This window comes from Haliotis rubra, unplaced genomic scaffold (assembly GCF_003918875.1).
Source record: "Haliotis rubra isolate DU_JTF1 unplaced genomic scaffold, ASM391887v1 Scf143, whole genome shotgun sequence".
NCBI classification, from domain to species: Eukaryota; Metazoa; Mollusca; class Gastropoda; order Lepetellida; family Haliotidae; genus Haliotis; species Haliotis rubra.
The window spans coordinates 1,082,652-1,108,213 of record NW_025765370.1 but is presented as its reverse complement, the minus strand read 5'-3'; the positions used below and the strand labels follow the sequence as shown (position 1 = coordinate 1,108,213).

Below are 25,562 nucleotides of genomic sequence, written 5' to 3'. Positions count from 1 at the left end.
ACCCGTGTCTGCATAATCCTGTGTCACCAAATTTGAAGACATTGGGTACAACAGTTCATGAGATATCGTGTTAACAAGAATCGGGATGTACGTACTGATGTACAGACAGACATATGTACAGACAATGCTGAATACAATGTCCCCCGTTCTGCATTGCAGCAGGGAAAAAACATCCTAAAAGGAAACAATGAAATTGAGGCAAAAACATATTCCTTTGAATGTCAATTCAAAATTTCATGTACATGAAGTTTTCTTTTTTATTTAAAAAGGGTAACACACTAGTTGTAATATAAAAGGTTCTTGACTTTGGTTTCTAATTTGTTACACAATGCTGAAACTCTGAGCAATCCAAAAGTAAAGTGCTGAAACAACAAAGCACCTCTGTCTGAAAATCCAGTATTTCTGGGATGGGCCATTAATAACATCATTTGATCATTTTATTTGACATTTAAGTATTTCTGCATGAACAAAATCATGAATGTCAACAGATTTCCAAAGAGATTCTATCTGTTGTTGATTATAGGAATGAATATCATTATCACATACTTTGAGAAGAGCATATAAACAAACAAAACATACCTGTAAAATAATAACAGATATCAATACATGTTAAAGCTATACATTCCACAACAAGAATGTTATGGTATTTGTGCAACATTTGGAAATCTAGCAAAACATTCAATAAACATACCAACAAGACAATGTGACAAGCATGTCACACCTTTTCAACATCAACATGTACTTAAGTTATCCAGCGTACAACATCTGCATTCTATCACACTAAATACCCTGCGCTCACTCATCCCCATAGCTGCTTTGAGTCCAGTTTAAAGGATGTGATGTCTTAAATAACAGTCAAAACAAAACTTTGGTTTCTTGTTAATACTTCCTTCAGACTGAGAAAATGTGTAACACAATGTACAGATCTGACTTGAAGAAATTGAGTATGTAAAAATACTCCAACCTTGTGCAGACATAATGTTTCCCATGCCAACCTGACATATATTATATTCGAATTCACTGCTTGAAGATCAATACCTGTATGTAACATATGTTATATTTGGGATTACTTTCTTACATTTGACTACTTTCTAAAATGGCATTGTGTAATCATAGCTTTCGGCTGTGGGAGCCTAGCCAGTTTACACTTATCAGAGGAGTACACAAAGTCCGCAGTCTAGACTACCAGTTGTCCGACTTTCATTTTGTGGAAGTCGCGGTGGCTTCGGGCTGAGCGGGTTAGTCGGCTGACTTTGTGTGCTGGTGATTAGGTGCCCGACTCTGAGGGTGTCGGTTCAAATCCCGGATGGGACTCAACCCAACAAAAGTACTAGAATCTGTACTTTACTAAGAAAGTGTAATCCCAAATATAACATGTAACATTTGATCACTTTCTAAATGGCATTGTGTAATCAATACTTGTATGCTTTCATATTTCAGATATATACGTTAGGTGCTTTAGAAAGGCCACACAGGAAAGTACCGGTTATTGGTTGCCTCATCAGCACAGCCCTGGAGCAGGTTAACAGATCAACATTGATAACAAAAAATATCCCATAGAAATCAAAATTTACCCCAACCTTCACAATATGAAAAAGGAAATATATTTTGTTTGTTGTTTAACACCGCACTAAGCAATATTTGACCTATATGACGGTGGTCTGCACTTAATCGAGTCTGGACCAGACAATCTAGCAAATGACTGAAAAAAACCCACAGTATCACTGAATAACATTGTACCACACAGGTGAATCAGTTCCATTGGGACCAACACAAAACGATTTGAGATGATTAATAAATAATCACAGTCATATTTGTATTTCAAAAGGTTTTACCTGAAACGGAAAGGTCATTCATGTTCAGAATTAAACACGAAGGTAACAGCTGCAATTATTTCCCTAAACTGTAAAAGCCCTGAAAAGTCAGTTGAACATAGTCCTGTCAGACTATCCAAACTCTCCAGCATCACAATTCTCAAGTCCGCCCTGATATACTGTATCCCTGCAAACCTTGCCTGTCAATAACATGTAACCATGGCATCGAAAATGAGCAACATGCCCACGAAACGTAACTATATTCTACATGGAAGCAATGCAAAGGATGAAGACCTGTAAACTCGGAACACAACCACCTTATTCTCAAAATAATGGGACATGTCAACACTTCACAAAACTGTTAAGGAGTTGTTGTTTGTGAAACGTCACATGAATTATAGTCAAGGAGGGTGACATATCTGGTGTCTAGGTAAAATTCTGATTCACAAATTGTTATGCCAAAAAGGAAATGTCTGAAATAAAGTATTGAATAACATCCAAGAAACTTCAAAATGGCAACCAAGTGGTCGGTCAATTGTTTTAACTGACAACTACTGGACAACAATGTCAAGCCCAATATACCAACTCAGAACCTATTATCAATACATCTGTTAATCACATATCAATGGATTGGGCTCATTCTTATTTAATACAGAAACATAAAGTGCAGAATCATATCAACAAAACCTCCACAAATTATATTTCCACTTGAAATGTATATTTAGAAACTGGAAGTACACATATCACATTTAAAGAATTAATTTGGAAGGTGTAGAGTCTTGACTGAGTTGAAGCCTTGTGTCCAGCAACCTTCAACATTCAGGAGTCCTGTGATGGTTTTCAAACCATTGACCTTCAGATCCAAGGTCAAATGCCTTTGTCCACATGATCAAAGAGGTGATCAAGCAGAGAGAGATGCTGTCTGTGAGATGGCTCCACACTTTACCACATGTGCATGGAACCATACTGAGTCATCGTGCATAGAATCTGGTCATCTTGGAAGTTTTCTGTTGAGGGGTCTTGCTGGCATAGTAGTTACAACAGATCTGAAACGGAAAACAAATCAGTTCAAAGTTGTGTTTCAAATAAATGGTTTACCAAAACATAGTCTATCAGCATATATATGAAATAATAGGTTACCTGCTGCAATAGACACTTTTAGATTGTATATGTTATTATATTTTTAATAATTTGGGATTGAAAAACAGTGAGTTACATCACATGTCAGTCTTTTTTTTTAAGTTATCAGTCAAACTTACACACATATTTCTTTAAAAGATATCAACAATATCAAACTAGAGCAATATGAAATGTCACATTCATTGCAATAAAGAAGTTGTTTATCCATAGAACTTGGTTTTAAAGGGATGCACAAGGCCAATGCATTAAAGAACTGCACAAGGCCAAAGTATTAAAGAACTGCACAAGGCCAAAGTATTAAAGAACTGCACAAGGCCAAAGTATTAAAGAACTGCACAAGGCCAAAGTATTAAAGAACTGCACAAGGCCAAAGTGCATTAAAGAACTGCACATGGCCAAAGTATTAAAGAACTGCACAAGGCCAAAGTATTAAAGAACTGCACAAGGCCAAAGTATTAAAGAACTGCACAAGGCCAAAGTATTAAAGAACTGCACAAGGCCAAAGTATTAAAGGAATGCACAATACAAATGCATTAAAGAACTGTACATGGTCAATGTATAAAAGAACTACACAAAGCCAAAGCGTTAAAGAGTGAGTGAGTTTAGCCGCACTCAGCAATACTCAGCAACTATATGGCAGAGGTCTGTACAAGGCCAAAGCATAAAAGGAATCCACAAGACAAATGCATTAAAGAACTGTACAAGGCCCAAGCATTAAGTAATGCAGAAGGCAAAGGAGTAAAGAACTGTACAAGGCCAAAGCATTAAATTGCACAAGGCCAATGCAGAAGGCAAAGGAGTAAAGAACTGCACAAGGCCCAAGCATTAAGTAATGCAGAAGGCAAAGGAGTAAAGAACTGTACAAGGCCCAAGCATTAAGTAATGCAGAAGGCAAAGGAGTAAAGAACTGTACAAGGCCAAAGCATTAAGTAATGCAGAAGGCAAAGGAGTAAAGAACTGTACAAGGCCCAAGCATTAAGTAATGCAGAAGGCAAAGGAGTAAAGAACTGTACAAGGCCAAAGCATTAAGTAATGCAGAAGGCAAAGGAGTAAAGAACTGCACAAGGCCCAAGCATTAAGTAATGCAGAAGGCAAAGGAGTAAAGAACTGTACAAGGCCAAAGCATTAAGTAATGCAGAAGGCAAAGCATTAAAGAACTGCACAAGGCCCAAGCATTAAGTAATGCAGAAGGCAAAGGAGTAAAGAACTGTACAAGGCCAAAGCATTAAGTAATGCAGAAGGCAAAGGAGTAAAGAACTGTACAAGGCCAAAGCATTAAGTAATGCAGAAGGCAAAGTATTAAAGAACTGCACAAGGCCCAAGCATTAAAGAACTGCTAGACAAAGCATTAGATTACTGCACAAGGCCAAGGCACTAATGAACTGCACAAGGCTATTACATTAAAAAACCGTAGAAGTGCAATAACAACACAAGGAGCCTGCAAGGATCATCTTCAACCATTAGGATCAGGTTATACTGAAACAAAACAGTCCCAATATCTTGTGTCAGGGCTCCAGATAACTTTTGGGTGTGTGAGTGTACTTACACATCATATTGTAAGTGGAGGTGTACTGAGAATTTTGAAGGAGTACTGACATGTTTTTGTGTAAGCAAGTTGATGCGGTTTGTCTGGACGATTCATCGATCACTATTTCCAACCATGTGTTTGTATTTGAAGACGCGTGAGAAATAACTGAGCGACTGTGTGATGCGCGAAATGTCAGGTCCGACTGGATATAAATGGGAACAGTGTAGTTTTAGCCAATCGAAAAATAGTGACGCATATCGTTGCATGGCAACGCAAGGGATTCCTACTGTCGGGGTTTCCTTATGTGTCAAATCGTGTTTCGCAAAAGAAACTAAACAAGTATTTATCCGAAATAGATTTCCATTTGCATGATACGCTCGGAAATTAAATGCTAGACGTACGAAGGTATTTATGTGCGTTCACGATACGCTTGAAATCTTATATTATGTCGTACTTAATTGATTTTGAGGCGTACATTACGCCTGTATGCCCCTTATCTGTAGCCCTGTTGTGTGTTTAAGGAATCTAAGATGGTGACGAGGATCAGCCAAGACTCAGCCCTGTGCTCCTGCCTGGAATCATGTTCACAGCTCAATCCAGTTAGTAAGTTAGGGGTTACCAGCCTGGTGCCCATCTACAGTTCACAAATCCACCACCAGATGCCCACTGAACAGTCTCACTTACATTGGTTACCAAACACCAACCTATCTTTCTGAATGTTGATCTGAGACGGTAGAGGGACAGGCTTCCGCTCCTGAGAGAACTTGTCAATGAAAGAGTTCTGAACGGCTTTTCTGTCAGCTTCCAGTCGCTCAAATCTCTGAAGTCGCTGTTCTTCTCGTTGTTTCTCTGTAGTGGAAAAAGGAAATATATCTATAAAAATCACATTAAATATTGCATATATTAAATGATGTTGACACAAACAGGAGAATGAGAAATGAGAAATGAAAGCAATGTCAAAGCTTTGTCTTATTAAATACTATCATGAAATGTCTTTGTATTCATGTAACTCTGCTCAGCTGTTGCCATCCCAAAGGTTCTCTGACAAATGTCAAGAATAGCAGGAGAATTTCTGTTCCATTAATACTCTCTTTGCCAAAAACTTTAACAAAATGGCCTCAAGTGAGGGTGAGTGAGTATGGTTTTATGCCACTCTTAACAACATTCAAGCAATAACACGGCTGGGACACCATCAAACATTGTACCCTTGTAGAGAATCAAACTCAGATTTACAGCATGATGTGCAAATGCTTTAACCACTAGGTTACCCCAATGTCCCTCAGCTAATGAAGACACAAGGACTGACCCAGCTCTGCCAGCCACTTGGATCTATCCTGTATCTTCTGCAGCAGCTTCTTCTCATCCTCCATCACCTGTGGGGAATAACACAACTTATATCATCCATCACCTGCGGGGAATAACACATCTTAAATCATCCATTACCTGCAGGGAATAACACATCTTATATCATCCATCACCTGCAGGGAATAACACATCTTATATCATCCATCACCTGCAGGGTATAACACAACTTAAATCCTCCATCACCTGCGGGGAATTACACATCTTAAATCATCCATTACCTGCAGGGAATCACACATCTTATATCATCCATCACCTGCAGGGAATAACACATCTTATATCATCCATCACCTGCAGGGAATAACACAACTTAAATCCTCCATCACCTGCGGGGAATAACACATCTTAAATCATCCATTACCTGCAGGGAATAACACATCTTATATCATCCATCACCTGCAGGGAATAACACAACTTATATCATCCATCACCTGCAGGGAATAACACAACTTAAATCCTCCATCACCAGCGGGGAATAACACAACTTATATCATCCATCACCTGCAGGGAATAACACAACTTAAATCCTCCATCACCTGCGGGGAATAACACAACTTATATCATCCATCACCTGCAGGGTATAACACAACTTAAATCATCCATCACCTGCGGGGAATAACACATCTTATATCATCCATCACCTGCAGGGAATAACACAACTTAAATCCTCCATCACCTGCGGGGAATAACATAACTTATATCATCCATCACCTGCAAGGAATAACACAACTTAAATCATCCATCACCTGCGGGGAATAACACAACTTAAATCATCCATCACCTGCAGGGAATAACACATCTTAAATCCTCCATCACCTGCGGGGAATAACACAACTTATATCATCCATCACCTGCAGGGAATAACACAACTTAAATCATCCATCACCTGCGGGGAATAACACAACTTATATCATCCATCACCTGCGGGGAATAACACAACTTATATCATCCATCACCTGCAGGGAATAACACAACTTAAATCATCAATCACCTGCGGGGAATAACACATCTTATATCATCCATCACCTGCAGGGAATAACACAACTTAAATCATCAATCGCCTGCGGGGAATAACACAACTTATATCATCCATCACTTGCGGGGAATAACACAACTTAAATCATCAATCACCTGCGGGGAATAACACATCTTATATCATCCATCACCTACGGGGAAAAACACAACTTAAATCATCCATCACCTGCAGGGAATAACACATCTTATATCATCCATCACCTGCAGGGAATAACACAACTTAAATCATCCATCACCTGCAGGGAATAACACATCTTATATCATCCATCACCTGCGGGGAATAACACAACTTAAATCATCCATCACCTGCAGGGAATAACACATCTTATATCATCCATCACCTGCAGGGAATAACACAACTTACAACATCCATAATCTGCAGGGAATAACACAACTTATATCATCCATCACCTGTGGGGAATAACACAACTTATAACATCCATCACCTGCAGGGAATAACACAACTTATATCATCCATCACATACAGGGAATAACACAACTTATAACATCCATCACCTGCAGGGGAATAACACAACTTATAACATCCATCACATGCAGGGAATAACACAACTTATAACATCCATCACCTGCAGGGAATAACACAACTTATATCATCCATCACTTGCGTGGAATAACACAACTTATAATATCCATCACCTGCAGGGAATAACACAACTTATATCATCCATCACCTGCAGGGAATAACACAACTTATATCATCCATCACCTGCAGGGAATAACACAACTTATATCATCAATCACCTGCGGGGAATAACACAACTTATAACATCCATCACCTGCAGGGAATAACACAACTTATACCATCCATCACATACAGGGAATAACACAACTTATAACATCCATCACCTGCGGGGAATAACACAACTTATATCATCCATCACCTGCGGGGAATAACACAACTTATATAGTCCATCACCTGCAGGGAATAACACAACTTATATCATCCATCACCTGCGGGGAATAACAAAACCTACATCATACAACACCTGCAGGAGAAAAACACAATTTATAACATGCATCACCTGCAGGGAATAACACAACTTATAACATGCATCACCTGCAGGGAATAACACAACTTATATCATCCATCACCTGCAGGGAATAACAAAACCTACATCATACAACACCTGCAGGAGAATAACACAATTTATAACATGCATCACCTGCAGGGAATAACACAACTTATAACATGCATCACCTGCAGGGAATAACACAACTTATATCATCCATCACCTGCAGGGAATAACAAAACCTACATCATACAACACCTGCAGGAGAATAACACAATTTATAACATGCATCACCTGCAGGGAATAACACAACTTATAACATGCATCACCTGCAGGGAACTATCAGACATACACCTTCATCGGGATGATTTTCTCCAGAACAACATTGATGGTTTGACACTAAGTTGCTGAAAGATACAGAAACTAAAAATTATTAACTCACTGGATAATCTGTTAGGATGCTGCCAGCTCGACTCATGGATTGCCTGGTCTTGCTTCTACTCCGCCGACCCCAGGGGTCATAGCAGGAATCAAACTCCGCTGGTACAAAAAAAAAAAAAAAATTACGCTAAAGAAAATGTTCTTGGGCCAACAAAAACCCATCTTGGATCTAATTAGAAAAACTGGCATATGACAAAAAGAAGTATTCTTAAAGTTCCTTTGAGTAGTATATTTTCCTGGGTTTTTCAGCCATGATGCATCACTGAGTGATGCTTCCTACTTGTCATGAATGCATCATTTAAAAATATAATGCATGAAGCACTATGAGAGTTTTGACATTAGAAGTACCCAGATATTATCCATTTTGTTTAGTTTCATGTAACCATGACAACTAAGTAAACTAACCTCTCTCCCGCACCCACTGCGGTTTCTTCTTCTCAGCCAACGTGAGATGTTGTTGTGGAACAAGGGGAGGTAAGTCTATGCTGAATGAGGGGTCACTCCAGTTGGACATGGAGACCGTTGCGGAAGGGATTGTTGCCACCTTAACTGATTCTGTTGGATGTGGAGCTGAGGATTTGCTGTAAGTTTATAGAAACTGCTGCACTAACTATACATTGTACTTCAAGATTCACTCAATCATTAAATCATTTGATAACAATGTGATGATAAGTGCTTTTCAAGACAAAAGAGTTTTTCTCAAAATCGGGGCATCAATGAGTGAGATTGTTAATGATGCTTCCATAAGTATTTCATTGACATCAGCAATCGACATTTCTGGTTCAGAATGAAAACTGCTCATTATAAGATATCCAAGTTGAGTTTCAAACAAAAATTCATATTAACATATTTTAAAAGTGACCAAACTTCAATGTATGGGAAAAATTTAAAGTTTACAAAAACATGAAATTTCTTATTACTGTATGATTCTTTTTGCAACATTTTGGCAATATGGGCACCAATAATGATGGTAACACCCTGAAAACACATGTAGGGATTGAAATTGGTTTGGGGACAAGCGATTCAACCACTTGGCTACCCTTCCTTCCCTTGCAGACAATGCTGTCTAGATATGCTGTCAAAGTAATTACCAATTATCCGGTGTAATATCATCTTCATTTTTTATGATAATTTCCCTGGACCTATTTGCCATCACCTCCATTTGGAGCAAAGTTCAAGGTCATAACCCCATCCAATCAAATTACATCATACATTAAAACTTTAACCACAGATGTGATAGTGATTGTGGCCCTGTACTAGGACTGATGTCAAACATCTCCATAAGGTAACAGAGCCATAATGTTGTCCCACTGACAGGGCTATGGGTAGAAGTTCCATGAAGGGTGTGTCTATATGTCAAGACACTTTAACCACAGACGTGACAGTGGTTGTGGTCCTGTACTAGGACTGATATCAAACATCTCCACAAGACACTGAGCCATTAAACCATGTTGTCCCACTGACAGGGCTATGGGTAGAAGTTCCATGAAGGGTGTGTCTATATGTCAAGACACTTTAACCACAGACGTGACAGTGATTGTGGCCCTGTACTAGGACTGATGTCAAACATCTCCACAAGGTAACAGAGCCATTAAACCATGTTGTCCCACTGACAGGGCTATGGGTAGAAGTTCCATAAAGGGTGTGTCTATATGTCAAGACACTTTAACCACAGACGTGACAGTGGTTGTGGTCCTGTACTAGGACTGATGTCAAACATCTCCACAAGACACTGAGCCATTAAACCATGTTGTCCCACTGACAGGGCTGTGGGTAGAAGTTCCATGAAGGGTGTGTCTATATGTCAACACAATGTTTAAACCACAGATGGTGACTGTGGTCCTGCTGTAAGACCACTCCACTCTAAACGAGCATGAACAACTAACTAGGCTAGAAGAATTGTTTTCTAGTACCACAACACAGAACTACTAACTTCCTAAGAAAATTGAATACAAGCAATGATAAAAAAACATTTATAAAGATAATTATACAAGTTAGATCTATGAAGATAATGTTATTTACACACCAGTACCAGATTAACAACATCTAATAAAAAACACATATTAGGGATATTTCAATACAAAGCATATGACACAAAATATCATTTCAAACATAATTATATATGACATTCAAATTGATAAGTTGATTTATATAATGTGTGCAGAGTAATGTCCCTTGGCACTTGTACAAGGTTCATTCAAGACCTGGGCTACCAAATGTGAAGCCTTCAGAAGTCTGTGTCAAGGCAAATGTCACACTTACTGTAAAACCCCACATTATGCTATCTAAATACACATGTAAAGTTACAAACAACATGTTTTGTCTTCTATTTAGTCAATCAGATGTTGCAACATATGTCATAACACTTCATTAGTGAAAAAACTACTAATAAAGCTACTTGCCTATCAAGCAATCTATGTACCAATAATATTTCTTAACTCTCAAGACATACACAAGTACAATATTCAATGGGGGCTGGGATTAGGGGATATTGGGTACCTGTGATGGCTGTTGGTCACATCGTCAGCTGTTAGTACAACAGCTACAGTAGTTCCTCGTGGGCCTGCTAGGTGGTGCTGCTGTCGGAGGAAGACATGGATAAGCACATAACGATTGGCCACAAACAACACAAACCAATGCTACTGTCCTCTCTCATATTGCTTGCTACAACAACTGAATGTGACATAATCATGTTGGAGATAATGTGTGGAATCAAACCTGTTTACTGTGACAAGTGAGTGCCTTCACCACTGTCCTACCCCACCAATACCTAAAGAAATGTGAACAAATCATACACAATTTCTCTTTGATGCTAGCAGACGACATTTTCAGTGATCCTCAGTATGGATGATTTAGAGAAGAGGAAGTTGATTTTAGAGTATTATAACAGGACCCGGTTGTATCAAACTTTAATGAAGCATTAACGTGCCATTAAACGTTCATTAACTACTGTATCATTAAATTCTGTTGTACTAACGTTTTAATGATGCTCTGTTGTCATTAGTGCATCATTAACTTAATGAAGGTCCTGGGGTATCATTAGAGCGTCATTAAACTTCCTGGAAAAGTGAACATTGCGCCAGAATTTCGTTTGCACCGCACTGGATCTACCTACAGCTATAAAATTACATAGAAAGTTTTAAGTTTTCTAGTTCTTGCTACGACACTCTTTCCGTGCATATTCTAAAAATATTGAGCTCATGCATGCTACGAATAGACGAACTGATGTCTAAAAAATTGAGAAAATGCTGCACAGTATAAAATCTGATTTTTGCTTTGATTATATTTCTAGCAAGCGCGCTGTGTAATGAGCACAACGTCCCGTTTTCACACCCAATATGTTTTGTTTTTTCTTAGACACTTGGTTATAGTGACAAAGACCATTTGGAATTTGATTCTAAAATGTATGAGGAATAAGGCGATGCATTTGTCACAACTGAATATGAAATATACATGATATAATAATAGGCGTCCTATGACTGGCCTTAGCGAAACTTGATTTTGTACACACTATCCAATATGGCGGAAAGCTCACTTCGGCGTTCGTGTTCGTGTATATTCCAAAACATCCCAACCGATTCTAGGTTTATCGGCGACGTTTCAGAATTATTTAGACGTGTTTCTTCACAGCAGTCGAAATGTTTGTTTTTGTTCCGAGGTTTAGCCCTAAAGATGCCATTTTGACAGACGACCGAGAGAAACACTTACATGTTTACAGCGTAGAATTGTGGGAAAAAATTAGGGGAATCCCCGGATTTAACGAAATATTTACATTAAGACGTCATTAGATAATGATAGGCTAATAAGTGTTTGATACAACCGTTTTTAATGATGCCATTAACTAATGATGCATTAAGGATTTAATGTATCATTAGGGTTTAATGTTGACATTAGTTAATAAAGCAATGATACAACCGGATCCAGGACATCAGATCAGCTAAAGCGATTTCAAGTAGAACAGGCATCCCTTCGTGCACTGTTTATCGTGTTTTGAAAAATATTGCAAATGGATATGGCATTGAGCACCAGGGAGGCGCAGGTAGGCCCAGAAAATTGACTGTCTGTGACAGGAGGCAGCTTGGTATTCTTGTTTCTAAAATGAAGGAGTTTAGAAACCTTAAGGCTGGATATGATTGATAGAGGACTGTGGCTGTCTGTAAGGAGACAATAAGAACTGAGCTGTATGCAATGGGTTGGCAGAAAAGTCTAGGGATTCCATCACCGATCATGAAACCTGAACATATGGAGCGAAGGTTGAACTGGTGCGTACAGCATAGAAATTTTAACTGGGACAATGTGATTTACTCAGATGAAAGTTCTGTGTGGCTGTTTCCTAATACACTGAAATTCTGGACCAAACAAACTGAAAAACTTTTGTATTAGCGCCCAAAGTACAGTTCGAAATATAAGGTGTGGGGTGGCATATCTGTGTTAGGGGCAACGCCCCTCTGTGTATTTGAAGGGAATATGAACAGTGAGCGGTACACAGATATTCTCGAGGGACATTTACTTCCATCTGCTCACGTGTTCTATGGAAATGTTTGGATTTTCCAGCAGGACAACGACCCAAAACATCGTTCAAAGCATTCACAGGCCTGGTTTCGGACCCAAAATATGACATTATTAGATTTGCCAAGCTATAGCCCTGACCTAAATCCAATAGAAAATGTTTAAGGAAAGTGTCAATAAGAAAAATCTGACAGATATTGCTGAAATGAAAGAAGAGGTGGTCCGATATTGGGACAGCATGGACCACGACTTTCTAACTTCTTTGATCAGTAGTATGCCCCGCCGCATTGAAGCCTGCATTGCTGCCCATGGTGACTTGACAAAATACTAACTGTTCACCTGTCTTTGAATCTGGAGTTATGTTCTGCTAATATTGACATTTAATACGTGAGTAATGAGTGAAAAAGAAGGAACAAAATTACAATCTTAAATTCTCAATAATTTCTGGTTGTACTGTATATCCATAATGATTGTCATTATTCTACATTAAACAAATAAGAGAGGACAAAAGCATGGGTGTAGACAAAACAACACGGTCAGGATAAACTCTATTTATATCTAGGGACAAGAAAATAGTTAGCATAGAAATGCATTAGATAAAATGGAGTACTAGTAGTAAACAAAATAAAAAATATTTACTGTCAGACTGCAATTGAGAAAGATTGTATTTATCACGACATATCTGGGGAATTATAACTCTCTTAAATATATGGTAAAATGGCATTTCTTAAACCAAAATATCTTTTAAATTGAACCTGCAGAATTTTCTACGCAGCTAAAAAGCTGAATGTATCCAAGCAAGCTCTCTTCTAGCCACAACCACTTCAATGCCGACTAATTCACATCAGCAAGCAGTGTAATGAAGTTTTGAATTTCTTACAAACAACAAAAAGTTATCTTAAACTTTCATCTCAAATTCACTTATTACAAATCACAAATCACAAATAATTTAACTATACACACTTACTATAAATGCAATAAACACATCTACGAATGATTTAAATATTAAATAATAGATACATTTTTAAAATCCTAGAACAAGAGATGACTATGAAATCTATCAATAAACCCGCACCCAGATGTTGAATATTTGCCATTATCTCACCTGCCATCCTGATCTGCTGTGCTACTAAGGCACTTATCATCTGAAGACGACTCAAGCTCGTCCAATATCGGAGACAGGCTTCCTCCATCAAACATCCCACTTCGGTCAACACCCCGAGGACGTTCCAGCTCCAGGGGGCGCAGAACTGGTACAATCTCTTTGCGCATAGCAGCAGGGTCAAGGTCGTACGTCTTCTCAGAAACTGTGGCTTGACTCTGCTTAGTATTCAGTAATGGTTCGCCTTCTTGGGAGTCTTTGTCACTGTTTGAGTTAACGTTTATTTTATTCAACTTTCCATCTGAAAACAGTAAAAATAAAAACATACACCACTGGGGTAACCATGGTTACACACTTTTAATTTCTTTGCCACAATTGACTTATGTACAGTCAGTAACTAAACAAAACGGAAGACAATTGCAAATTGAATGGCAAGTGAATTATTTATCCTAATGAATAAAATATCTGATATATAACAGAAGAGTTGTTACAGAAGAGAAGTTTCATGTTCAATTCTGCAGATACTATTACTTTTGTGTGTACACTGCTGAAGGGGGGAAATGAAGAACTTCTCCACTGAAATCATGGTCAGTCAATTATTCAGATTCCGATACCAAATAATTATATTACATAAAAGCTGTCATATCACAACAGTGAGTGAGTGAGTTTAGTTTTACGCCACACTTAGCAATATTCCAGCTGTATGGTGACAGTGTTAATAATCGAGTCTGGACCAGACAATCCAGTGATCAAAAGCATGAGCATCAATCTACACAATTGGGATACAATGACATGTGTCAACCAAGTCAGCAAGCCTGGCCACCCGATCCCGTTAGTCGCCTCTTACAACAAGCATGGGTTGCTAAAGATCAATTCTAACCCGGATTTTCACGTGTTATCACAACAGAAAAGTATAGGGACCAGTAGTCGGGGATTCCATGTATGCTATCAGTGTCAGCAATGAATCAGCATCAACCTGAATTACAGCAACATCTACACGGGCAGGACACTGGGAACCATATTTAGGGCCAATAAAACCGAAGGTCGATGGCATGAACAACAGTCCATACAAATCAAATCGCAACCACCCAATACTCATTGCAACGCCTCTGAATACAAGCAAAGAATAATTGGTACCTTGGAAATGGACTCCTTTCCCTTTTTTACAAAAATCAAAAAAATATTTATCGACACATCAAATCATTATCATTGATGTTCAGCATAGGACCAGGTGATGGAGCTCACTGACTGGGTGGATGCATCTCGCACAGAGTGATGCCTGGTAGAGTGAGTCAGTGTTTAGTTTTCCGCCGCTTTTGGCAATATTCCAGCAATACCATGGTGGTGGACACAAGAAATGGGCTTCACACATTGGGAATCAAACCCAGGTCTTCGGCGTGAGGAGCAAACGCTTTAACCACTAGGCTACCCCAATGGCCTGCCTGGAACAGGTTCGACAGGCTACATTATCTTACCTTCATGTAAAATACTTTAATTTCATTGGTCAATGACGCTTTAACAAATTTCCGTGTCACCCCTCCCAGGAGGGTGACAACTGGAAAAGATATTACCCGTTTCCATGGTATCCGCCAAGCTCTCCCCCAAGAAGCTGAAGCGCTAACAATCGTATGACGTCATAATATGATGCATGCCGTGCCTGGAGTTCAAAAACCGTTTGATCAGCCGTTTTTGTGTTCACTTTGTACAGATTTATTTTACCGACTTTCACTGCTTTATTTAAGCTAGTTTATACATGGAGTGGTTTGCACACTCAACTTAAACATAATTAACCATTTTTATAGCAGTTTTACGCTTGTCAGAATATGTTTCACTGATTTTAAAAATCCAGTCGAGACGCAGACGCCATTTTGTTTACATTTCACATAGTCGGTCGCGATCTTTGACATAAAACAAAATGATGTTTTGAACATTTAACATGGCGGAAAGATAAATACGTTGTATGCTTCTCCCTCGGGTCATACTCTCTGATGTATGCCTTTTTGTAGCAGTGTCATCCACACAATCATAAATATTTTGTTACATGTTGTAAATTTGAGCATCCCAAGGTGACCACTGTCCCACAGTACATGAAAAACATAGTATGTGTTGTGTCTTTTACTGCTTCCCCTAAATGAAGATGAAGAATTCCATATTTCAATCATTTCGTAATACATCACAATGTTTTATGTTTCCTTTTGTTGATTTTGTTACAGTGTCCTCAGTAATATTCCAGCTATCAGGCCCATTCCCTCCGCCTGGCAAACTCCCCCTGGTAATTGACCCCTGGAGAATTGGCCCTTATGTCAATCCCAGTACATTCCCCTCCATCTCCACCCACCCCACCCTACCCTACCCCATCCAAGATTATTTCCTCTCTGGTTCTCTCTGCTCTAAGTCAATTCCCCACCAAACAACAACCAACAAACAGACATGTAACACTGGTAGATTGGAGGGGATGGGAATAGACATCGACCCGTGAAACAATCAATTCCAAGCCAGAGAAACTGGTGATTGACAACATAAGCAACAATCCACATCGTTGGGTCATGATGACATTTAATCACACAAGCCACCCAGGCTGATCCATTAACTCTGTGAGTAAGTGTGAGTGAATCTTTACGCTGCTTTTAGCAACATTCCAGCAATATCACAGCAGGGACACCAGAAATGGGCTTCACACATTGTACCCATGTGGGGAATAGAACCTGGGTCTTCGGGGTGATGAGCGAACGCTTTAACCACTAGGCTACCCCACCGCCCAGGGTAGCTTAGTGGTTAAAGCGTTCACCCATCATGCTGAAGGTCCAGGTTCTTATTCCCCACATGGGTACAATGTGTGAAGCCCATTTCTGGTGTCCCCCGCCGTGATATTGCTGGAATAGTGCTAAAAGCGGCATAAAACTAAACTCACTCACTCACTTGGCTACCCCCCACCCTCTGCCCCGTACAGTCAGCATGGTTTAAGGGGTCTCTGTAATAACCTGGGGCCACTGCAGTTTGATAAGACAACACTACAGTGAATCTCACCCAGCTTGAATCTGATGGTGCTCGGACTGCTGGGAGACATGTTCCGCACCGCATCCAACAGCGTGTTCAGCTGTAAGTCCGTCAACGTGATGGAGTTGGTGTTCCTCCGCCGAGGCGTACAACGGTTGATCACATTGTTTGCAAAAGGTTTCTCACTACGGTCACTGCAATTGCTGTGGTATTTACTTCGGATGTCTGTCATGTTTTTCTTCACAAAGTTGGTTCTCGGAAGATGTTTGTGGGAATGCTTGTGAGACGTATTGAAACGACATTCTTCACAGTGCTCCTCAAAGTGCAATCGCCTCGGTGGAAATCTTTGATTTCTGCTTTTATAATCAAACTGAAAAGAATTTTTTTATATACCATCAAAATCGGTTAATAACACCTAATACCCTGGATCTACAAGGTACACAGATCCCTTGGTGGATAGCAAGTCTAGCACTAGTAACAGATGAAGTATAATTTCCAGCAACAACTAATATATTATTCACTGACTGACTGAGTTTGGTTTTACGCCGCTTTTAGCAATATTCCAGCAACATCACGGCGGGGGACACCGGAAATGGGCTTCACACATTGTACCCATGTGGGGATTCGAACCCAGGTCTTCGGCGTGACGAGCCAACGCTTTAACCACGAGGCTACCCCACCGCCCCTAATATATTATTCAATCAAACTACTATCACCCATTACTATAGCACCAGGGGCGGTGGGGTAGTCTAGTGGTTAAAGCGTTGGCTCGTCACGCCGAAGACCCGGGTTCGAATCCCCACATGGGTACAATGAGTAAAGCCCATTTCTGGTGTCCCTCGCCGTGATATTGCTGGAATATTGCTAAAAGCGGCGTAAAACCAAACTCAGTCAGTCAGTCAGTACTATAGCACCAACTTGTAAGGAGGATTATTTTAATATTTATATATTTTAAAGGGAAGGCTACTTGCATTAACTTCATAAAATATTTTAGAACATGTGTCCACACTCGCAATAATTTTGGGCCACATTAATTTGGTGATTAACAGTTTTGTATCTCATAACTTTTATAAAAAGAATATGGGCAAGTACAAGATAGGTTGATAATTCATTTCTTAGTATATTTTGATATTCTAACCAGTCCAATGTAAATTCACAACTGTACAAATTGAACACAAAACAAGGGGATGAATCATGAACACCATTACTGGCTATCATCAGAGATTACATCAAAAAGTGTGTCATTAAAAGGTTACATCAAAAAGTGGGTTATGACAGGTTACATCAAAAAGTGGGTCAGGTGGGTCAGGACAAGTTTCTTTCAAATGTGCAACTGGGAAATGAGAAAAATAACATTAAAACCATTGGAATTGGAACCAAATTCAATAAACCCTAAAATAAACTTTTTATGATTGGCAAATGAGAGACAAAAACTGTTTTATGTGGACGTATATAAAATGCATTTTCAAAATTCCTGATAACTTACTTTTCTAGAGTTCTTTTTCTCCTTTGCTGCAATAAAAATGTCCCCATTATAATGATGGAATAATATAAGCGTCCATGGTTTGCCTCACCCAGATTATATTACTAATTGCTATGGTAACCAACATCAATGACCTTAACATAGATCTATTCAAGACATATTCTGGATACCAACGTTTGGTCCTGTGGATAAGAGACCAAAAAGCTTTAGATTTCTTCTTTGTATAAATAACTGGCTAATTTGAATTAAGTAAATGAACTGATTAATATACTCTGCAAACATTTTTATCATATATACAGATCTATAAATAACTATCATTTCAAAGTGTGGTATTAACATAACTGATTCAGTCGTCTATCAGTCACATCTCAAATGCTATATGTCGAGAGTAAAAACATAACAAAATGGTGAAAAGAGAAAACTTCTCCCATGCAACTAAATCATTTGAAAACAAATTACCTCACACACAACTCCAAAATTGTTACATTTCAGTGTGTCACAATTTACCTTAAAGTAAAATTTGCATAAAACAGATAGAAATATATCAAGTCACTAGTGCCACGTACCAAGCTGCCAAAAGACAAGAGGTTTGTCCCTTGCATCCAATTCAAATCGAATTGCAGAACTGAAAAAAAAAAGAAACAGAATGCAATTATCGCAAACCTAAGTTCACAACCTTACTTTGGTGTCAGTGTCATTAAATCAGCTGCAGGGTTCTGACATTTTATCTGTCCAACGCCACTGTCGGCTAACATGCTGGTCTTTGATTTCATAAGGAACTTGCCCCTAAGCTAAGATAATTTTCTTTTTAATGACGAAAAAATCAGGTATATAACATGTCAGAGTTTGAGAACAAAGTTCAGAACCCCAGATAATCAAAAATCGGTCAATCATGTATGAACATCTTCTTTGCTGGATGTTTGTTACAATCTAGGCTTCCAGATTTGTATACACTACATCCATCCACTGCCCACGAACAATGGATACACATGACCTTGTTCTTTCCAGAGACACAAGCAACTGCTGACAAATCAGCGCTCAGATTACATCATAGTGTTGGGAATTGGTTAAAACCTCATAATTGATGATCGGTTCATTACTACCGATCAATCATCGAAAATAATTGGTTAGCATCATTTATAAAATTTCTTAATGCACATAAAAATAAGATAAAAAACAAGTAGTTCTTTGTGGTTTTTTGGGCAAAATTTCACATCTTTAAAGGATAACTAGTATGTTAGGAACAAAAATTTCTTGGAATCTTTAAGATAAATTCAATCGTGACTTGAAACGAGCTTGTAGTGCTTACGAAATGTAACAGACAAAACCAACCTTGTGAAAAATATTGTTAATGAAAACAAGTGTTCCAGAATTGTTTGTGTTCGATTATGAGAAATTGTGATCGATTGCTTGGTCGTTTAGTCACTACGACTAATCGGACCACCACTATTACATCAGCAATATTTCTTGTACAACATGTTCCCTATCTACCTGCTCTAGACATTGCTTCAATCTCTAGTTGAAGTTCAAGTTCATTGTGTTTGATTCATTTACTTCTGTCATACTCAAGTCTTATTTCTGAAAGGGACTAAAATACTGATTTACATGTCACTACACACCCTTCACAATGTCAACATTTGAACATTTTCAGTCTCTGTCTTTGGGCACAATAGAGTTTACATTATCACATTTAATTACCAAAATACTATTGTCTTCATTAGCCGGTGGTGGTACTTGAATGCCCCCAATGTGATGCTTTTAGGAAATAAAATACGTCTGTTTGTTATCTTAGCTCATCATCATGTTATTGTAGCTCACCATGTAACTTTCTTTGATGCCTTGTTTTCCCACCTTTAAAATTTTTTTGGTTATTGTTGTCTCATTATCATATGAACATGTATCTTGTATATAAGCTGGTGTACCCCCATCATTAACCCATATTCTTGAAAAAGGTTTAAGAATTTATACCAAAACGTCGCCATTGTCAAAGTAAAGTTTGAAAACTAAACTTATGTATGTGTGTTTTTACACAATATATTTTAGTGGCAATGGGGCCTAATAAGACCATGATTAATTACCATGACATACAATGTACATTCTTCCCAATCCCATTATCCTGTATCTACAAAATATCTTGAAGTTTAGCCAAACAGAGTACACGTAATGAATTAGAAGTGAACCGTCCTAGGCCTACATGAATGACTAAGACCACATTTCCATTCTCCATTTTTAATAATACAATAATTTCACTGTGGTTTGCAGACATTTATTCTATGAGCCTGGTCAATCTTGTATTTGTAAATTTAGGATGCTCGTCAAACGTGCCGTACTGTACAGAGCAATACCCCCGTGACAGTGTCGAACCTGGTCAATGCAGATATTGGGAAAAGCAAAACAACAGAGCACGGAGATCAAACATGCGATAACACCAACACCAGTATTCCATTTCGAACATGATCCATACTTATCACGCCTAGATACGTTAAAAGAGAAAGCAAACTAAAATATCAAAACAAATAACAAATATAGGGTTTTCAAAACTTTACCTGAAACTCATCTTGTCAGTTGTCTGAAATCATCTCCACTTGTCAAAACTGTCAACCTGATAATTCTTGTAGTCAATCACAACGACCACGGGCACCTGCGCGACAAGGACTTCCGGGTAAAGGGAGGTAAGTAAACGATTAAACAAAACCCACCCTGAAAAAAACTTGTCTTGATTGAGATGTTTGACAGCTGAGTAAAGAAAACAGTCTCTTTGTCCCATCACATCAATGGTATTGACTCAGAAATGCGACAAAACGTAAAACTGAAAACAGTTTATACATCCAAAAACATACAAATAGAACTGATTCAAGTTCCGTTTCGCAAATCAAATTCTATACAAAGAAAATACTCTCAGCTAAATTCTCCTTTTGAAATATTGATGACCAAGAATGTGTGGTTTAAAATATTCAATAGAACCTTATGGATGCTTAATGCAAGGCTGAACATACATGTACATGTAATGGCTGTTGAAAGCCTACTTGTACCTTTGCTATACGCTACCATATTCAGTGTTGTGGATACCAAAAGTTTCAGCTGATTATTCGAGAAAAGTGGTAGTGAATACTTGTGAATACCGTGATTGGGTTGGTTTGCTGTTTAACGCCACACTCAGCAATATTCCCGCTAGATATGTATATGGCGGCGGTCTGTAAATAACCGAGTCTGGACCAGACAATCCAGTGATCAATAGCATGAACATTAGTGGTGTGACGATTCATCGATACGCATCGATGCATCGATCCATGAGCCGCCGATATGTACAGTGAATCGATACAAAATTTTACATTGTTGTATATCCCGATAAAATACTTCAAATGGGCCACGATACATCGATGTTGAACTTTGACAATTGCCGAATCGCGATATCTGTCAAGGAAGACTTACTTTTGTTTGATGATTATAATATATGCATACTTATTTTCCCTTCATAAGTTTCTCGGAAATTCTTGCGTCAGGGACTGTGTCAAACCAGAGACCATATCTATTATATGGTCTCTGGTCAAACACAGCGCTCGCATTTTATTAAAGGTCACATGCAACGTAAAACACAACTTTGCAGATTCTGATACCTTTCGTTATGGACTTACCGAAACAAAGCGTCAAAAAATGCAAATTCAACTTATAAAGTTGAAAAATAACGCGATGAAAAAAAACGCGCGAAATCGGAGTTCAAACGTTTCACTAATTTTCCCCAGACTTTTCTGGGGAATACGGGTTTCAACAGCTGGCTGCGCTCATAGCACGTGCGCAGTGAAATAGGTTCGCGCAACTTGGAAGCGGGCTGTCTGGTGAATACTCGGTGAAGGCTTTGGTGTGAGCTAGTTTCATAATGTTTTTTTTTGATATCTCACAGTTGCGAGCATTTTGTATGTTATGACAGTAAATAAACTGTTTATATAATTTCATTTGTCTATTTCACCACACGTTCTTCTTACCGAGTCACTTTCTCAGTTCGATACTTAAAAGCAATGTCATTATTTAGCGTTGACAGAATTTCTAACTGTGATATAGATATGTCGTTGTCACAGACAAAACTCAATGTCTTGTTTTATTGACACCTGTGTGTCTGCCTGCCTGTCTGCTAATGACAATATTCAATACACAACTGCAATCACTGACCACATGCAATTTGAACTTAACACCTATAAGGCTATACACCATAAACAAAACGCATTGATTTATGGCCCGACTTCGGTCTCTGTCACATTATGTAATTACACAGACAGGCAGGTGTGATACTTGAACACATGACATGTTATGGTGTCTGTTGATTGCAAAATGTTATACACAAAAAATGAGCATGTATTTACAAAACCAAACTTTCTATATATACACACACAATTGAGCCGTGGAGGCGGCATCTGCTAATGAACCAGCCGTTACACTTGAGTGCACACCCACCCGCTCTGACTGGGTTCGGTATCCCGGCTGCTTCGTTTCGAGGGAGGTAAACCCAAGTACAAAATATTGCACTTTTGATTTGCGACTATACGCTTATAATTTTGTTTATTTGTTTTTTCATAATCAGCAATGCATATTATATGTCATGAAGAAGTGATAATTGTGTTTTAATTATGTTTGATTTTTTGGTTGCATGTGACCTTAACATTCACAAAGTCCTTGTATAAACTTACTTATCTCATTTGCGAATGAACATTGAAAAACGCCGGTGGAATTTGACGAAATACTTTAAAATGGTTTTGTTTTGATCTTGAGGTGTTTTATAGTTGATGTTAGAATTAAAGATTTTAGTATCGTGATACGTATCGTATATACCCTTGTATCGGGATTCGTATACTTTGGCAATATATCGTTGTGACTAAAATTTTAGTATCATGATGTATTGTATCCAGGTTGTATGCCAATACCAGCACTATTCAGTATGCTTGGGCAGAGTGTTCTTTCCCATGTGTCGCTTTAAGACGTTATATATGTACGTAATGTCTAAGAATGGTGGCTCATTCGGGCCATCGCTTTGTCGCCCTGAAAAAATCTAGGCGATATCGCGACAAAGCGATAGCACGACACGATATTGCGATATGGCGACACGATATAGCGATATTGCGATACAGTAAAAAACGAAATAGCGATATCACGACACGACATGGCGATAACTAGACACGATATGGCGATAACGGAACACGAAATGGCAACAACTCGACACGTCATTGCGATAACACGACACGACATGGCGATAAAACGGCGCGCCATTGGCGATATGGCGGTTACGCGAAAAGGCGATATTGCGATTTTGGTGACGCAATATGGCGATACAGCGACATTGCGATATGGCGATATGTAGAAAAGCGGGTAAGTTGATTCATTCTTAGGATTTGATAATAAGATAGCGGGAAGTATGTGAGATAAACGTACTCGTAAAACCATCCATTCTACTGAAATAGCTCATCCAAAAGCACGATGACTGATGACATATTCCAAACTGTGATACTCTGTAGGCCATCAGAATAGAGTTGGGCTCTTACGGTACCTGATCGATCTGCCTGATCTTATGGGAAATCGATCTCTGAAGGATTTATTTTTAAGAATGGTGGTTGCTTATCAAGAAAGGAAAATATCGTTATAAACGAAAAGTTGTTATCTTCTTTATCTATAAATAAGTACATAATACATTGCACACCAAATAATTTCAGTAGGTGTAGTAAATCAATCTCAGATCTCAGTGTTTTTGACAATTATCGTTGGCAATTTGGCGGGATATAGGTTTTAAAGTGGAGTATAGATACGTTCGTGTGCTCCTGTCAGTGAGTTGAGTCACCCGTGAAGGTCCGGGTTAGAATTGATCTTCAGTAACCCAATCTTGTCGTAAGAGGCGACTAACGGGATCGGGTGGTCAGACTCGCTGGCTTGGTTGACACATGTTATCGGTTCCCAATTCCGTAGATCGATGCTTATGCTGTTGATAACTGGATTGTGTGGTCAAGACTCGATTATTTACAGACCGCCAACATATAGCTGGAATAGTGCTGAGTGTGGCGTTAAACTAAACTCACTCACTCATTGATTTAAGTAAAAGTAGTATATCTAAATCTTTACAGAGCAGTTTGACCATTATAACCATGGCCGTCAGCAAAGCCATGTATAGGTAGGTCAACTGCATATGGCCTTTTGGCCACGGAAGCTTAATATTGTGGATGAGGTACTGGATACTGCGGACTGACCATACATGTACTGTACATACGATACAAGGATGCCTGGAAGTGAGAATATATATAGAATTCTGGCGTTCAACGGGACTGGACCCTCATACAACGGCAAGGCAGGTGGACTGATGATCCCCTCTGAGATGCTATCTGTGCGTTGCTGCAATATCATGTAATTGTATATTTGACGCCGAATAAAGTGTTGTTGACCTGCTGAGGAGCTTCTGTGTTTGAGGAGACAGATAGCCCAACTAAACAGCCCTGGATACAATATTACACATGATTGGATTAAAGTATTTGATACAAAAGTAGGTCCAATTCATTTGTTTTTATCAGATGTGTCGAGGCTAGAGCACCAGGATTTTACTGGGAAGGTACATGTATGGGAATGTAAACATTTGGGGGTAAAATTCTAGTTAATAAAGTATGAATTCAGATATATAATAAATGTATATGATTAATCATTCTGTCTATATAGATAATATATTATTCATAGATTATGAAAGTCTGGATCATGGTATTAAGCATGCTGTCTTGTAGTTGTTATAACATGATGCCACTGGAAAACGATTTGGAAACAAACAGTTAAAAACGTGTGGATATGGTCATGTACACAAAAGGATTAAATGAAGCATCACCCACATTTTATCTAAATAAGTACAGAAACACTACACGTTAAAAATAAATAAAAAATCCCGTGTATTAAAATGTTAACAGAAATATTTGACTCTGATTAAAACAAAAACAAAACTGAAATTGCTGGACAATGCCGGAAAGTTTGGTCACCATGACTACGTCACCAATCTAATTGTCAAAAAGTTCTCAAATAATATAATTGTTGTGATTGTATGAACCATCACTGGCGACCGCATCAGTACCTGGTGTTGCCACCCCTCGCACGGATAACATGT

The 25,562-nt window shown here is 38.7% G+C and overlaps 1 protein-coding gene across 1 annotated transcript; it reads right to left on the bottom strand.

Annotated features, from left to right (window-relative positions):
• Window positions 1-1,374: 1,374 nt before the first annotated feature.
• On the bottom strand, window positions 1,375-21,084 carry LOC124269224. The gene is made up of 10 exons (XM_046704240.1): window positions 20,989-21,084; window positions 19,009-19,067; window positions 18,446-18,471; window positions 16,990-17,329; window positions 13,966-14,263; window positions 8,757-8,932; window positions 8,353-8,450; window positions 5,789-5,855; window positions 5,167-5,331; window positions 1,375-2,860 (listed from the first exon to the last, which is right to left on the bottom strand). The coding sequence occupies exons 1-10, from the start codon at window positions 20,997-20,999 to the stop codon at window positions 2,850-2,852; spliced, it is 1,251 nt and encodes a 416-aa protein (XP_046560196.1). The 5' UTR covers window positions 21,000-21,084; the 3' UTR covers window positions 1,375-2,849.
• Window positions 21,085-25,562: the final 4,478 nt, after the last annotated feature.